The sequence below is a fragment of the Schistocerca piceifrons genome, chromosome X (assembly GCF_021461385.2).
Source record: "Schistocerca piceifrons isolate TAMUIC-IGC-003096 chromosome X, iqSchPice1.1, whole genome shotgun sequence".
Classification (NCBI taxonomy): Eukaryota; Metazoa; Arthropoda; class Insecta; order Orthoptera; family Acrididae; genus Schistocerca; species Schistocerca piceifrons.
Genome location: NC_060149.1, coordinates 150,646,028 through 150,664,382, shown reverse-complemented (window position 1 = coordinate 150,664,382; position 18,355 = coordinate 150,646,028). Strand labels below are relative to the sequence as shown.

The window sequence follows — 18,355 nt, the reverse complement described above, 5'->3', positions numbered from 1 at the left end:
GAATTTGCACCGGCAACATTGACATTTTGACATGCAGAAAATGTGTCTTGACTTATTTGAGAAAACGGCAAGAACCCAAAACCTGAGTCTACAGTATTCGCAAAATTGTGTCCTGACATTCCCGATTCCTGAGGCAAGCTGTTGCCGACCGATCGATCGATAATGCGTCCCTCTTCACTAATTGTTTCACTGTCCACGCCATTGTTTGCCGCCTGCTCCATTTCCCTATGAACAGTTACCAAATTACTACTTTGAACATCAGCTAATTCATTACTCGGTGGCGCTAACACACTGCTTTCATTTTCACTGTCATTTCTCAGTTTACTTTGGAGCCTAGTATTACGTTTTTCACACGCCATTATTGTCACAGTATTTCACACGACAACACAGAAAAACACAATTTGAAGATCAAAAATAAGAGAACACATTAACATAGCACTGAAAATAATATCTAGTTAATTGCAAGCGCAGCTGCGAAATACTTGGTGCAAATCTACATGCATGCCACAACTGTTTTACTGTACAACAATGAAAAACTACAACTACAAAGGAAATTCTCTCTATGATTACGCGCTACCAATAAACAATAGCTACACCAATTACACAAACTACAAGAAAAAATCAGAAGATTCCAGTGAGGTATCCTCGGCTAAGGGTCGACATATGAAACTTCCCTTTGAACAATTTATATATGGCTGTGCTTAACCTGACACACAATATTTTGTTAGCGCAACGCAATCTGACTTTCAAAATTCCCTACAAAAGAATGGCCCTGACTAACATTAAACTATACCTTTCACAAATCACTTACCTCACAAAAATCTTCGCTGCTCAAGCTACTGCAATACAGCGAGCGCCACTACTGCCAGCTAAATAAAAGATTCAAACTATGGAAGGCACTAACTACTGATAGGGATAGTTAGCAAATGAAAGATATTAATAGAGAACGAACAATGTATTTACCTTGATATCATCACAAGTCATAATATATATATCAGTTCATGACACATTACAAACCTCCGCCATCTCTCTCCCCACATCCACCACTGCTGGCGGCTCACCTCCAACTGCGCAACGCTACGCGCTGTTCACAGCCAGCTGCCTAACACTACAATGGCGAGTATTACAACAATGCAAAGCAGCCACAGACTGCACACAGCACAGCCAGTGATTTTCATACAGAGGTGGCGTTACCATAAAAAAACATAAACAGCCTACTTACATAGAGAAAACATAAACAGCCTACTTACATAGAGAAAACATAAACAGCCTACTTACATAGAGAAAACATAAACAGCCTACTTACATAGAGAAAACATAAACAGCCTACTTACAGGGTCAAGTTTCAAAATCAGCAAAAGCGGATTTATTCCTAAAAGTATAGATGCAGCACCACATTTTTCTAACTCAACAACATCCAAAAATGTGGATAGTATTTCGTTCATTTGTGTGCTGCAATGTTCTACCGTAACTGTTTATTATCTCGATACTGATATGTCAGTCGATTCATCTATAATAAAGCTGATCATTAATAGATAAGTGAGGTGTGGGAGGCGAGTATATTCACAATTATTGCCTTCAAATTTGTCCTATGCAGACAAAGATCGACTGTGTTACTCTCACTCGAATAAAATGTGCAATTGCGAAATTGTGACAGATGATCAATACTCATTATCACGGAATATATTGCAATGTACACTGCTAATCTAGCTTCAGCCTTTTTGCTACCAGTGATATCATCAACTGTGATTAAATGTGATTTTAGTTTGACGTTTACTACTAATCGGAACATCTGCTGAAATGTGTTTCTTAGAACTTAAGTGATGTATTATATCATATAATTTTGCCCTTATTTCTGCTTTCCAAAACCTACAAACTGCTTTAGTTGTGTCTGATACAACTGGTTGTATCCCGTCCTTAAGGGTCATCATATTCTCCCACTTCTTTCTGGAAGTTTGTATATATTGCGGTTTCGGCATGATCTGATAATTAACTATCGCAGTTAAGAAGTACACAGCATTCTTCGTTATGAACGAGAAAGTTCACAGAACACTGTTGTCACTCGTATTGCATTTCAAAGCAATTGAAACAGTATTACCGGAAGCTCCTAGCTCTTTTGCTGATAGCTCTGGTTTCCGGCTTCCTACAGGCAGGGAAATCGCGAAGTTAGATGTCCAATGATGCAGGAGACAAGATGTTGTATATTATCGTGCCATTGTATGGGCATGCGCGTGCAGCGAATTCCAGTGTTACACGATCCATGCGTGGTATGTATTGTATCATGGAGGAAATCGAACTTTATGAGAAATAAAAATACTTTCATAATAAAATGCAAAGATGTTTTATTTTGCTTTTTTATTGTGAATATGATCGAATGATAAAAGCTGCTATTTCATATCACAAAAATGACTAGGAATGTCAGCAGCAGCTTTTCTCAAAAACAGTGGCTGATTGCCACTTCAAAAAGGCTAGATCTAGCTACGCTGGCATGATCAGCAGATCTGTCCCCAATAGAGAATGTGCGTACCACCTCGGACATCAACTTGGTCCTAGTGCCAGCCTCTAGGATATGAAGAAGACTTCAACAGTTATGGGCTAGCTTGCGTCAGGAAATGATACAACGGCATTATGACGCCATTGCCAACCGAATCAGTGCATGCATGAATGCCAAAGGGAGTGTAACGTTGTACCGATAAGTGGGTTAAAACTGCTGTGTTTTTTCTATTTGTGACTGCCATTACGTCGTATACCCTCTCAAACTTCTAAGCTTCATTTCTTTTTCTCGTCCGCATATGGACGATTCGTATCTTTTGTCAGTCAGTGCTGTCCATTTAATAGTTTGTCACAACTATATCATGAAACGCGTCGAGTCCTGAACGTTTGGTTGGGAGACCGGAGAACGGAATTGTCTAATTGACAGCTAAGTAATGCTGTTTAGAACTATTTTTTTCGTCTATTTTCGAGATACTTAAGCACTATTTAAACTTAAGAGAAACTATATTGTTCTGAGAGATCTCTGACCTTTTTGTGGATGAAAACCTAATTCTTCAGTCAGTTCTGACGATCCTTGAAGCATCAAAAAATAAGCCGCCTTGAATACTTCCCACGCAGAGGCATAGGAAGCCTCTGCCGCCCAGCAGCGGAGATACCCTCTCAGTGAAGAACGTGACCACGCCTTCTGCCTCCGAGAAGAGTATTTAAATAACTCCGTCGCTATACTCTGGGATACAACGCGCCATTCGAATCTCCCAATATCTGGACCCACTGTCCCGTGAAATCGGTACAATTTCTATGTCAAAGACCGCAGTTGTCCGTCGTGGCCATCCCATATGTGGAAAATGTCAATATCTGTGTGGCGCTTCGGACGCAGGTCACGGAGCGAGTGTGCAGTGAACAAAAGCCACAGTCTCGCTGGCGCCACCCCTTACCGCTCTGCTGCACCCCCAACTCCAGATCGCGCTATAGAACAAAACTTTTCTCGCAAAAATACCGTATTTTCAGATAACTTGTTCAGCTGTTTAGAGGGAAACTACAAACGGAAGAGTTTTTCGTTTAACGCGTTTGAACCGTTAGCCACTGATGGAATGAACGGGACGTAACACGTACTGCAGCTGTCCCCTGTGATATGCAACGAACGGTTTATGTCTTCATCGTGCGTATATCACTGAAAGGCACATGTTCAGATAAGAAAAGTCTGACATTAATAGATTTAAAACATAATTCTTCAATACAATGATCAGTGCACTGCCGTCTCTTCGACAGAGCTTTTCTGAGTTCTAAATGATTAATTTTGTATACGAAATACGTTGTTGAAATAATAACAGTAATTAATATAAAGTCCTCTAACCTTTAAGTGTTTCGTTCTGAATAGGAAACTCACTAAGAGGACATGGCCGATTGTCTTCCACATTCTTGCCACGTATCAGTATTCACTCCGTCTCAAACAACCTTTAACTCAGCTGAAAGTTTAACCATATTTTCCCCGTGTTTTTAACTTTCACAATATACATGAATGTTTCTGCTTAAATAACTACACTGGTGAATTTGTCAACAACAAGGAAGTTTCGTTGCACTAGACTGTAAATTTTGTCTCAATACGGGTGCTTCACTTGAGAGTGGCCTATAAAAATTTGTCAGATCTGGTCTACAACGGCAATGCACAAACCACGAAGGCGACATTTTTTCCACTGAGCTGTATATTTATTTAGATTTTTTTTATTTAAAAATGAACAGTTGAAATCGCAATAATATTTCTTTATTAACCGGTTTCGGCTGATCTGCAAGCCACCTGCAGTATTTTTTTGGCCCCTATGGCTGGCGCTGGCGGCTCCACGATCGTGGTATCATGAAAAATCCGAGAATACAGCCGTAGGGGGCCAAAAAATTCTGAAGACGGCTTGTAGATAAGCCGAAACCGGTTAATAAAAAAATATTGCTGCGATCTCGACTGTACATTTTTAAATATAGAATCGGGTCGTTGCTCTCCGTGGACTACGTTGTAAAATTTATGGGTATTTCCTAAGACCTCCTCTTACCACACAACAAGTTTCACCTTAATAAACCATTTTAGAGTGTTTACCCAGAGCAACACACATGAAAATGACAGCGAACTTCCACAATCTCTTACCGTTCTTGATGGTTTAAAAATTATATTGCTCTTGACGATTTGATTGTATAATTTGTATACAGTCACTAACGCTAGTACACCGTGTGTGTTCACTGCCATTTTCATGTCTATGGGACGTTACTCTGGGCAAACACTCGAAAATGACTTTTCAGTCCGAAAATAGTTGTATAAATAAGAAAATTTGTTAATAAATATAAAGCATAAGTGAAAAAATGTCGCATCCGTGCAACAAATGTATGTTTGTGTTTGTGGCAATGGCTATGAAGAAAATAGGTGTTATTCAGATACTTAGTACATAACGTGATCGATATAGGTCCCTCCAAAACCTCCATCAAGCATCACTCAAGTGCAATTCTAATTCGGTGGTATTTCGCCAAAGTGCAAGATATTTGTCACGTGTCGATGAGTGGTGAACACATATTGGGAAGAGGAATTGTGAATAGCATTACTACTGTGGAACGATAAGGCTGAGAGCTGGGATCGGACAGCAAAGTTGCCAGCAAGTTATAAGTAACGTTCATCACGTAGCCGACAAAATGTAAGCTATCGTGGATACTTATCAGAATGAAGTAAACCTTTCACGAAGCTGTGAAATACAGCCACCATGCGTCCAAATATCCGTCATCAGAGTTATTACTATCTGAGACATCGCCGGAAGCCAGTGTCAGATGTCATACAGGCGTTGTTTTATATGACAGATTGACACTGACCATCCTGCAATTTGCATCTGTGATTATCATTGTAAGTATGGTTGCACTCACAATCAATGTGTTAGTCCTGTGTTTCAGTGGTACAGTTCATTTGTGTGTTTTTTTTCTATTTTTACCTTCCTGTGAGACTCATTTGATAAATCTAATACGCGTATCATTAGCGTGTTATAAGGAGGTGGCGTAAGCAGGCCGTGATATAGCAGTGGAGAGGAAAAGAGGAAGAAATTGGGTTCAACTAGGTAGATGACTACTGTAGGACCCGGTTAGTCGTTCATTCTTCCACAAATGGTAACATTTTGTAAGCACACTATCGTTACCCAGATTCTGTTTACAAAAGTAGAAAAAGTAGACTAAACGTCAACGCAAATACTCAGTTCAACATTTATACCTTGTATCATGAGTTAGTCTATAGTTTCCTATGATTTCCTTGTGTCTTTTCAACTGAACTCGAGCATTTTTTTTTTCAACTTAGAGGTATTAATTCCGTCTCTGGTCCTTTCCTACTGATCTAATGCATCATACCCAATTATTTCGGTGTCGATGAGACTTAAATTCTGCTTCACCTCTTGCAGTATCTCAGAATTCCTACCATGGGAAATGTCCTCTCTAAGCCGTGCGGGATTAGCCGAGCGGTCTAAGGCGTTGCAGTCGTGAACTGTGCGGCTGGGCCCAGCGGAGGTTCGAGTCCTCCCTCGGTCATGGGTGTGTGTGTTTGTCCTTAGGATAATTTAAGTTAAGTAGTGTGTGTAATCTTAGGGACTGATGACCTTATCAGTTAAGTCCCATAAGATTTAACACATTTGAACATTTTTTTTTGTCCTCTCTAATTGTGATGGATTATTTATGACGAATTTCATTGGCGAGTATATGTACTCTCACAGTGCAGTTAAGATGCTTAATTCCTTGAAGAGGTCCGTGAAAACTACATATCATTCTTACTGATCGCTTTGTGCAATCATTACTTCCTTCCTAAGTGATGAGTTGCCCTAGAAACTATCCCACAAGACATTATTGAGTGGAAATGTGCAAAATATGTCAGGAGCGTGATTCTTTTGTTTCCAAGACTAGCAACTATACGCAGATCAAAAGTAGCTCAGTGGGTAGACGTCGTCCTGTTGGGTACATACAAATATCCAGGAAAATCAAATTGCAGATGAGCTAAATATTCCTGCATGGAAAAAATGTGCTACCTCCACCTACCCACCTTCCCCCGCCACACCACTTCAATGTATTTATCTCATTGTCGATAGTGAATTAGGTGGAGGAAGATTAGATAAGATTACTGAAGTCAGTTATTAAGCAATGCTGTTGCTCCTAGCAGCCAGTGAGGCGAGATGAAATAAAGCTAATACATTTCACGTTTAACTTGAGTTTCTTTTAGAGGCCGTTGCTTTTAATACCCTTATTTCTGTATGTTACATTTTAACAGACTGTGTATGGGAACAGCGCAAGGGTGCAAATTATACGTTTTCAATCAACATTAGTAATATATCGTAACTGCAGCCCCCTACATAGGATCCGAACAGAAGTTATTGTTGAAATCTGAAAACAAATAGGAAAAACCGCTACCATTTCTAACTCCCATCCTGTGAACGTACGAGAAAATGGTGCTCAAAAATTAATTCTTCGCCAGTAATCCTGGAAAGATAAATTCAGGAGTTTGGTAGCTACCTACCTGAGGAAATACCATTGCTTTAAAAATATGTACTGTATTCCGAACACTCTTTTGTCACAAAGCAAACCAACCTTTTCATATCGTACGACTGAAACCAAGTTATCGTAAAAGAGCTCTTCAATCAATTTATGTTCCAGAATGAATCAGTTTCAATCCTACATCGCTGACGAAAAACCAAGAGTAATGTTGCTGTCGAAGAGCTCAGATTATGCAAGCCAAAAGTAGATTCGAACAGTAACAAATACTCTTCTCTATCTTTAGCATCTATACTAAAATACACTGTCCTCGCAGCAATTTACGCAGACGGCAAGCTGATAACGCATAAAATGCCTATAGCTTTCTGGGAGACAACCTAACATTTTAGAGTAAAACTAGCCTACAATTTCGCAAACGTCCAAAACGCCTTTTTTAAGTTCAGTAAGTTAAAAACGTCGTACTGGACACCCGCCCCCAACTTTTGATGAGTTCCACACAGTTCAAAGTTGACAGAGAGAGAGAGTGCGGCGCGACACTCGCCTGGCACACTGCTCTCCCCTGCCGGATTCATCACTCGTATAACAAGTATGTGGGTTGTGCAACACTAAGTTTAGTAACTGGGTAATTGCATCACATCTCGTGATACGCCCCGGGGTACAAGTTGGCGCGGGGAATTCCCTGTCCAGCGACAGAGGAAGTTCATGCTTGCTTCCCCATAAATCTAAGTTGATGAGTTTAAGACTTTGACGTGTTTACAGAGTGGCTGGCTCATTTCATCTCGTAGACGAGACAACCACAGTCTCCTATTAAAGAACTTTCACTGTTGTATTCTTAATGTACTTTAACGTCAGCAATATATTTTTCAAAGCAGTTAGTGATGGAGTTTTATGTGTCAGACACTTTTATGTGATTGTGCTTTAAAGTACGTAGAAATTTCAGAAAGTGGCCATATTTCTGATTGGGATTTTACCTATTGGAGCCCTGTTTATAATCAGAGATTATTGAAATGCATATACAAAATCCAAAATACCAATATTTATTTGGCATTTTGAATATTTTTTTCAAGAAGCTATTGTATTTGATTTGAAATACTTAAAACATAGATTTTCCTGTATTTGTAAAATGCAAAATGCTCAACCTTATTTTTTTTTAAATTTCATACTTCGTAGTTTTCATTCATTTAATGAGCCCTTTGTTTAAACAAAAGTAGTTCCACCTGTAAAGTAAATAGGACCATGGCACTAATTATTAGAAAAGGCAGTAAGACTTCAGTACACTTCATATGTTTACGGTAATATCACTATCACGCGTTCCTAAAGTATTCAAATATGAATAGGTACTGAAGCTGTTCCATTCATTTCAGTGAGTGGTACTCAAATAAACACAGTGAAGTAAACTTAGTGTATTCCTGAAGGATACAAAAGGACTTTGCCTAGAAGAAAACCCTCAGCTTGAGCTGCAAATTTAATAATTGGCGGTAACAGGCTTTATGTGTCGTGAAGGCTTACTGAAAATGTTTGTAGATGTATAAAAATCCTCAGCTTATTAGACTGAGGCCCGAAGAAAAGTAAAGGTAGCTGGATCCAGTACCTATAGGCTTTTTATGTGGTTTCCATGAGAGCTTACCACCCACCCTGGTGTATTATTTCATTAATCGTGCAACCACTTAAAGAGAGAGGAATGCCATCGCGAACTGAATTGTGTGCAGGAAAGTGAACGTTTCGTGTTTTAATGCAGTACGGAGTCAACGAAGTGGCTACGACGAATTGCTTCTCTCCAGAACATAATTTCTTATATTTTTCGGTTTCAACAATTGTATTTTTTTTCAATCAAAAACATGTACGGTATACAGTTAGTAATTCAACGTTTAAGTACGCAAATGTCGGCCGCCTAAGCACGTGTACAAAGCGTTAATCTTTGGAGGCGGCGGACTTTCAAGCGCGTGTGTTGGCAAGCCTTTTACCCACAAATGGATGTCAGAGTGCATGGTGTAAGTTTTGTGAGCACGTTTTTCGTCGCAGTTTTCATTCATTTAATGAGCCCTTTGTTTAAACAAAAGTAGTTCCACCTGTAAAGTAAATAGGACCATGGCGCTAATTATTAGAAAAGGCATTCAGACTTGAGTACACTTCATATGTTTACCATGATTGTTTTTTAATGTAAAACGTACCGAAATCATCTTACAACGCCAAATGAACTGAATAGAGACGTCAGCGAGATTTCACACATTACAGTTAATGGCATCGAAAGATATACGTGGTGCGACAATGAAGTAATGAGACTGATGTGAAAAAAAAAAATGTTGCTTACGGTTTTAGCCAAGTTTAGTGTTTTCTCCTTCAAAGTAGTTCCATTCTGACTGCACACACATTTTCCAGCGCTTCTGCCATTGATGGTAACATTTCTAGAACTCATCTTCTGTAATATCCTCCAAGACCCCCGTCACAGCTTTTTGGACATCTTCTGTTGTTTGAAAAGGGCATCCCTTGACCGCCGTTTTGACGCTTGGAAATAGAAAAAAGTCGCACGGAGCGATATCTGGTGAATTAGGTGGCTGTGGTAGTACTGAAATTTGTTTTGAGGTTACAAATTGCTGTACTGACAGAGTGGTATGCGATGGTGCATTATAGTAATGCAGAATCTAATTATCAGCAATGTTGGCACGGCACGAAGAACTCTTTTACGAAGTCTTTACTGTTTTTCCAGGAGGCACCCACTCTTTATGAACAATTCCCTTCTTGTAATCAAAGAATCACACAAGCATGCATTTCACTTTTGACATTGACATGTGAGCTTTTGTTAGTCTGGGTGATCCCTTTGAGCATCATTGCGAATTCTGGTATTTTGTCTCTGGATCATACTGAAAAAAAAACAATTTATCACCAGTGATAACACTGCTCAACAGTTCTGGATTGATATCCGTTTGCTCTAACAGATAGACTGCCACATTTTTCCGTGTTTCTCGCTATTGTGATGTGAGATTTTTGGGGACCATTTTTGCACAAATCTTTCTCATACCAAGATCTTCAATTATTCTTAGACGAACCGTTTATCGATAGATCTCGAGTTCTTCTGCAATTATTTTCACAGATTATCTTTGATCAGATAGTACGAGCTCACGCACCATGGCCAAGTTGACTGCCGTCTGTGAGGTTGATGGTCGTCCACTGCGGTCTTCATCTTCAACATCCGTTCTGCCTTCACTAAAAATTTTATCTCAACGAAAAACTTGAGCTCTTGCATTAACCTCAAAAGCCTTCTGAAGCTTGCTGTAAGTTGTCGTCGCGTTTTCACACAATTTAATGCAAAAAGAAGTGGCATACCGTTGCACACTATTATGCGGTTCCATTTCCGTGACGAGAGACACAAACACGTGTTAACTTACTACAGCACAACTCATGACTGAGCAGTTGCATCGATGTGTCACTTGGACTAAAAGCAGCTTATAGACCAAGGTCAAAGATATTGTGCCAACCCAAGCCTGCAGGGTTGCCACATCTTGCAAAGAAAATCAGTCTCATTACTTTATTGTCGCACCTCGAATATTTGTAAGGCCAGATCGCAAAGTAAGTAATGATAGAGCCACATCAGAATGTCAGACAATCTGGAATCTGTCTTGAAGGTCTCCTAAAGCTTGTGAAACCTGTTTAGAATCAACTGGAAAAATCCGCTATTTATCCTGTCCAAGATGATGGAATTCATACTACAATTCTATTCAAAATCTGCTCACTGTCAAGGATACTCTGAAGTAATCTTTAAGGAAACTTGGATTAGCAACTTTAAAGAAAGCTACATACTGTGGTCTGCTGATAGAATTTATTACTGAAAGTCTTCATAGGCCTTTTGAGAGGTTCTATAAATTAGATGAACCAAAATCAAAGGATGGCATATTAGCATCCATATCTTATCCTTTTTTCAGAATAAAAATGGGTACTGAAGACTAGCAGGGAATAGGTTAAGGAATTGTTTATTTCAGAAATGTGGTAGATGAAATCAGAAGAAGATGATAGAAGGACCTTGCCACATTCTGATGACAAGAAAGACAAGAAAGGTTGACTCTTATTGTGTGTTTGTTGAAGACTCTGATTCTTCTGTAGTCAGTAACATTGCTTTAGATCTGGAAATACCACGATATTCAAAAGATAAGGACAATTGTTTAGATTCCTTGAACAGATATCCAATTGTACTAAATGTTTTCCTTAAATATAATACTTGTGTACCAAGTTCTGCTCCTGTTGAACGACTATTTTCCTTTGGTAGAATAATAACGAGACCACATAGGAGGAACATGAAAGATGAAGTATTTTAACATTGTTGGTGGTAAAATCAGTGAAACGAAAGGCATGTAAAATGTTCACTAACTAGAGGTATTTTATTTGAATAAAGGTGTTCTGAAAATATGTATTTTGTATTTAAATACTTCTATTTAAAATCACTTTGTATTTACATTTGAAATAGAAAAAATAACCAAGTATTTGTATTTTTAATTTAAGTACTTTTAATAACCTATTTTGCACATTCTGTTTATAGCTTGTTAATCACATTTCTCTCAATATTTTAATCAGGATATTAATGACCAGTACGTTGAGCACCGTAGTCACACAGTACGCCATATTTAAAGGCATGTTTCACTGCAGTGATTGTCTAGTGTCATTCAACCACACTACGCTAAATCAATAACCCCTAAAGGGATCTAACTACGGTTTAGTTCCTTGCCCGTCTCTGCCTGATAGTATGAAACATTTGTGTGCACATACCAGGCCCATGGGTAATTTGAAATATAAATATTATAACCTTCAACATACTAGTTTATTCTTGACAAGAAGAAAACTGCAACCAGCCACTGTGAATAATGTTATTTATTTAAGCAAATAGCGCCGTTGCCGTTTTCAAATAGATAGGATCATCTCCAGATTGCTGCTCAAGTCCATTTATTACATTGTAATCCAGTTTTCAGGAATCAACTTGAATTTTGTACACTGCCACGGTATGAAACTGTCAGGTTTAGATAAAATAGTAACAATCCTCAAACATCCTGTCTTATGGCTAAATAATTGACCCTTAAACACCAGTAATGTCAAAAGCATTGAATGCAATTTTTGTTTCCAGGAACTGTGAAGGTGACGGCGGATCGATGTCACTGGTGCGGTTCAGTCCAGTAACCAAATTAGGTAAGTGCGGTATAAAGATCACTGAGGGGGCATAATCATTCTTATTTATTATTGTCAGTAATGATTAATCGGCAGTCATATAATTTAATGCACTAAGACGAATTCTCAACAATCACCAGCAGTTGGTCGACCCCATGCAACATAAATTGCCAGGCACCTGCTATGAATTTTTTAAAAATGCAACCGTTTCTCTATTTACATGGCCATACAGATACAACTTTTTCCCTAAACTGTAACGTTTCGTCAGACAGTATACTGAACCTTTCAAATTTTCTCTTTAACATTAGTAATAAAATGGTTCAAATGGCTCTGAGCACTATACGACTTAACTTCTGAGGTCATCAGTCGCCTAGAACTTAGAACTAATTAAACCTAACCAACCTAAGGACATCACACACACCCATGCCCGAGGCAGAATTCGAACCTGCGACCGTAGCGGTCGCTCGGTTCCAGACTGTAGCGCCTAGAACCACATGGCCACTCAGGCCGGCGCATTAGTAATTGATATGGTCATTAGTATATGATAGTACAAGAGCGTGTCTTAACAAAATTGTGCCAAGATGCTTATTAAGTTTCTGTTGAATATGAGTAATGACTGCTTTACATATGAACTCGCATCTGGAGAAGAAGTTGACCGGAAGAGCGTGAAAAAATAGGGTAAGGTTAGCAGATGAGATGGAGAAAAAGGAAAACAGAAATAAAATGGAATGACCAATTTCCTATTGAAGTTAATGGATAAGAAACAGCTTTTCGGTTCCTTTCCAGACTCGTATAGCGAAAATGGAGAAGCTGATATCGAAATTATACCGTTATGCATAGGTACAACCATGATCTCGTGGACTGTTGAATCATTTTACTCTCTGCCTCGAATATTGGCTTCTTTTATGTTGAACATATGTGTTTCGCAATTACTTTTCGTCGTTCTTCCAAAGACTTTAATGTTAGGTTACAAAGTACCTCTGTTAAATTTTTGTACTCATAATCATACTTTTCACAAATTTAGTAGAATGCCTCTGCATTCCTTCGACTCCATCCAATTAAACTAATCAATGAGGTTTCCAGCTGCCAAGGATTATTCGGATATGGGTTGCCCCATCTTCATAATTACACTATGTTTCGTGGAATCTTTCCCAAATTTTCAAGTCATCTGTTTAACGTTGCTAATACCGGTTTCATATTACTATCACTTCTTTTTGTTTCAAATCATCACACATAAATACATAAATAATTTCATTATACCCACTTGTGTATCACTAATACTGTACTTTAAAAAAATAATTAAATAAAACAATACAAGTACTGGATTTTTCCCTTTTGCGCATTAATCAGCAACTATCTATATCTAATGGAAGCTGCAACTAACCACACTAATCGGATAATTAACTAAGTTTGCCTAACATTTCATACAGTTACCCAAATATTAGCATTCCTATAAGTATTAGGGCAAGGCAGTTCTGCCCCAGGTGGTTTCTGCCCCAGGTGGGTACAGCCCCAAAGTACCATTATCCAAGATGGCGGCGATGACGTCACCCAACCCCAAGGGGGTTTCTGCCCCAAACTGAAATCAGTTGATGACTTCATCCAAGATGGAACATCATCTGATGATGCAGGTACGATTATCCAAGATGGCGGGAAAGTGCCATGCCCCCTAGCCCTCCCCTCCCCTCCCCTATAAAAATATAAGGAAGCTCAAATTCCAACAGGATAATGCATCACACCACAGTTATCTCTACTAACATAAGAAAATCGCGGGAAGATAGGTCACTTGGGCTGGTGGGAAGTTCAAATTCCATCAGGACAATGTAACCTCTACTAACCTAAGAAAATTGCAGGAAAGAAAGATCTCTTGGGCTACCTCCACTAACCTATGTCAACCGACAGCCACCTCATCCTATGAACTGGCGCCAAGTTTGAATTTTGGTGGGAAGATAGGTCAACAGGGCTATCTCTACTAACCTAAGATAATGGTGGGAAGTATGACTTTCGGCAGGAAGATAGGTAAATTGGGCTCCCTCCACTAACCTAACACCCCTCCCCTTCCCCATCAATATAGTAGGAAGTTCAAATTCCAACAGGATAATGCAATAGACCACAGTTATCTCTACTAACCTAAGGAAATCACAGGAAGATAGGTCACTTGGGGTTCCTCCACAAACCTAAGTCATCTGACCACCACCTTGTCCTAGGAACTGGGGCCAAGTTTGAATTTTGGCGGGAAGATAGATCAATTGGTGTATCACTACTAACATAAGTAAATGGTGGGAAAGAAAAGTCACCTCCACTAACCTAAATCACCAGGCCACCACCATCTCCTAGGGATTTGCAGGAAAAGAACTCGATCTGTGCTGGACATAATCCTTTATTATTTTGCATGCACTATTTATTTAAACAATATGATGCAGTACACCCATCCAGTGTGTTCATCATGAGGTCCAGACTCCAACTGACATAGTAGACAGTACTGACACCAGAGGGCACTGTCCTCCATTCTGTGACGTAATCCAAGACAGTGGGGGAAAATGGCAGGAAACAGTTTAGTCACAATAAGGTACAGAGCTAGTACACACTGCTATCACCAGAGTTCGCTGTCGTCCATTCTGTGACATAACCCAAGATGATTGTCTGGAGGGGAAAATGACTCAGCCCGCACTAGGCTCCTGGAGAGAGTAAGGAGTGTACTATATTTATTTTGGAACAACTTATTTAGGGATGGATTTGAGATAGTATATTTATCACACTTATACAAAACACACACTCTGACATGCTTGGAGTCCCGCCACACAGCACACAGACTTGTAAACTACTCCTAAACAATGCTCTGCAGACATGCAAACCACTCCTGAATTACTGCAATAATTTCAATACAGACATGCAAACTGCTCCTAAATAATGCAGTACACTGATGAGCAGACGCGAAATCAACTCGCCAACTGTCCAAATAACGTATAGCACAGCCTACAGACCCATGTACAAAATAGTGCAACAGACACGCACAATCACCGCCAGACGCGCCCCGTCCACTGGACCACACAGGAGGCCACCGGCAGCCCCCACAAAGGGAAGCTGCCATCAACTGCCAATACCATGCACAGATGCTCATTCGGTCCCTCAAGCATGAGGAGGCTGCACCCCTTTCATTCTTGATACCTGAGAAATTCCTCTTGAAATATGTGATCACCTAGGCGCCATTGATGACGCGACTGGGGAGGAGCGAAGACCTATTTACAAAGCGCAGATACTCCAAGGTGGGATGCACGTGTGTGTGTTCGCCACTGCTGGTGTGAACCCTCCCTCTACCTGTGGCCTGGCGAAGAGATAGTTGCTGAGTGACGCTGCAGAGAGCCGTTGCCGAGTAGCACAAGCTGCTTTCACCTTAGCGATTCTAACGGATCATTGTGACATGAGGGTGATGCACCGCTGTGCGTAGCTACATACCATCACACGTGCATCTAGCAACATTCCCAATGTTATACTGAAGCCACATGGCTATCTAATATAATAACCAAGTCGACCTCTTGAAAATTATATAGTGTCCCAAAATAGTTAACACTCGCTTTCTTTATGTCTCAGCTTGTATACCCGGAAACTCTTGCCCTGACAGAACCTGTTTACGAAAATAGCGCAGAATAACATGCCTTCCTAGCGACCCTAACGCAGCATCCCGACCACCATGTCTTATCCTTCCTGCTTTCAACACATACATAAACGTTGCCACTACTATGTAGAGACTCCTATATACCAGGATAAAAGAATGTCATGTGAATGAATCGAGCAACATGATTGGCTCATACTGAATTTACCAGCATAATTACTGATATCTCTGGTATTGTAGCACTGTCCGCCTTTTCTTCCTTCTGCAGATGAGACTTTCAGCAGCAAAAACTTTTGTATATTGGTCGCCATATTGCACAGGCAATTAAACCCAGAAAAGTGCCCCTACATATCGCCAAATACAGAAACATGCTTGCTCAATTACACTGATCAACCATCGAGGACAGGAGCTTGAATATTAGAACGTGAAACCAATCTCTGACCCATCAGTATATCACCGCGAACCGTATTGATCTAGGAAACATGCAATTCGTATCCTGTGCCATACAAAAATCACCCCTTTTACATCATTCGTACATATACCATGAACACAGACAGCACAGTACATATACTCACAGCACAAGATATTTCTCTGCAAGGTCAGTGGGCATCCACTCCCGACAGGTGACCAGAGCGCCCTCAGTGGGACGAAGTCACTCTCACAACTGTTCTACAAAGTCGGCCTCGTTTCCGCCTCAATACAAACGTGTTACCACTTCTGGTCCAGACCTGCTTCCTGCTTGCTTTCTTCTACACCCATCTCCAGAGTCAGGGATTACAAGAACAAATATATTTTCGCATGGTTTACACACAGCAGTACCCTACCGATCGCCCACGCAACATAATTCCAAATATATGGACTGGGAATTATTTCTAATCAAACCCCAAACTTTAGCTAGGTGGAGCGTGCTCTAGATTATTGAATAACTAGGAACTTATCCGAAATTAGAATTATATTAATACCTGCAGCTGCTGACGGGCGTTGATGTATTTCAACAGGAAAGGTGAAAATGTGTGCCCTGACCAGGACTCGAACCCAGGATCTCCTGCTTACATGGCAGATGCTCTATCCATCTGAGCCACCAAGGACATGGAGGGCATGGAGGATAGTAAGACTGCAGGGACTATCTCATGCACGCCTCCTGCGAGACCAACATTCTTACCTTGTACGTCCATACACAACTTTCGTAATGTCCCACACCAACACACTTGTTACTCGTGGAAGACATTCTTATCAAGTCCCATAAGAGTTCAGGGAATATGTGTGCATCCACACAAAAGAAGAAGGTCATGGCTCGTATTGCCAGAACTATACACTTACATGGCTATGGTGTCTGTTCTTTTGGACATGTCCGTAAGAACAGACAACAGAACTATACACTTATATGGATATGGTGTCTGTTCTTTCGGACACATTTTCACCTGTCCCCGTTGAAATATATCAACGCCTGACAGCAGCTGAAGGTATTAATATAATTCTAATTTCGTTCTAGATGGCTGCAGGTCATCAATGGTGTCTGTCCTTTCAGACATGTCCAAAAGAACATATCCATATAAGTACAGAGTTCTGACAATACCGGCCATGACCGTCTTCTTCTGTGTGGATGCACACATATTCCCCAAATTCTTACTGGACTTGGTAAGCATGTCTTCCACGAGTAACGAGTGTGTTGGGGTGGGACACTACGAATGTAGTGTGTGGACATACAAGGTGAAAATGTGGGTATCGCGGGAGGCATGTGAGATATAGTCCCTGCACTCGCACTATCCTCTGTGCCCTTGGGTGCTCAGACGGATAGAGCTTCTGCCATGTAAGCAGGAGATATCGGATTCGAGTCCCGGTCGGGGCACACATTTTCACCTGTCCCCGTTGAAATATATAGACGCCCGACAGCAGCTGAAGGTATTAATATAATTCTAGTTTCGTTCTAGAGGGCTGCAGGTCATCAATGGTGTCTGTTCTTTCGGACATGTCCAAAAGAGCGGACACCATATCCATATAAGTATATAGAAAAATCCCGTCTGCGAAGACCTTTGCATGAGAACTCGAAACAAATCGAGGAAATAGGTATTTCCACTCACGAATACCGATGCCGGTGATTTAATAGATCCCAAATCATCCCTACAATTTACAAACTCAACTGAAGTGTTTCTAATGTCTAGAGAACCGACAAACGTGTCTTCCACACACTAGATGCACAAACCAATATCGATCTTCTCTCAACTAAATAAAGGCGCGAAATGTGCAGAAGCAGTCAACCAAAAATTTACATGGGATGGAATAAAGATCCAGCGCAAACACACCTCCATATTCAATATTCTCACATTTACACGCTTTCACGAAAGCTATCCAACACATACTACGTATTTGTTCGCTATTCGGTTGTCTAGAGGACAACATGGTTAATTCATCTACATTCCTACACTCCAACAGACCTCTCCAGTCTGACACCTACCATTAATCAGAAACGTGAATCACCCTGTACAGATCACCGGCACTGCGGGCCGAGCATGCACAGGTAGAATGTTTATCCTAAGAACTCGGTCACATATATATTTTATCCCTGTACTTACAACTAAATGTTACAATCGTGGTCTCAGGTGA

General features: G+C 40.3%; 1 protein-coding gene across 1 annotated transcript in view; it reads left to right on the top strand.

Moving 5' to 3' along the window:
• LOC124723205 overlaps positions 1–18,355 on the top strand; it is a 1,036,184-nt gene that overhangs the window by 772,523 nt on the left and 245,306 nt on the right. The window contains exon 4 of the mRNA XM_047248396.1: positions 12,098–12,159. Coding sequence (XP_047104352.1) covers positions 12,098–12,159 — 62 coding nt within the window. The remainder of the gene's footprint in view (positions 1–12,097; positions 12,160–18,355) is intronic.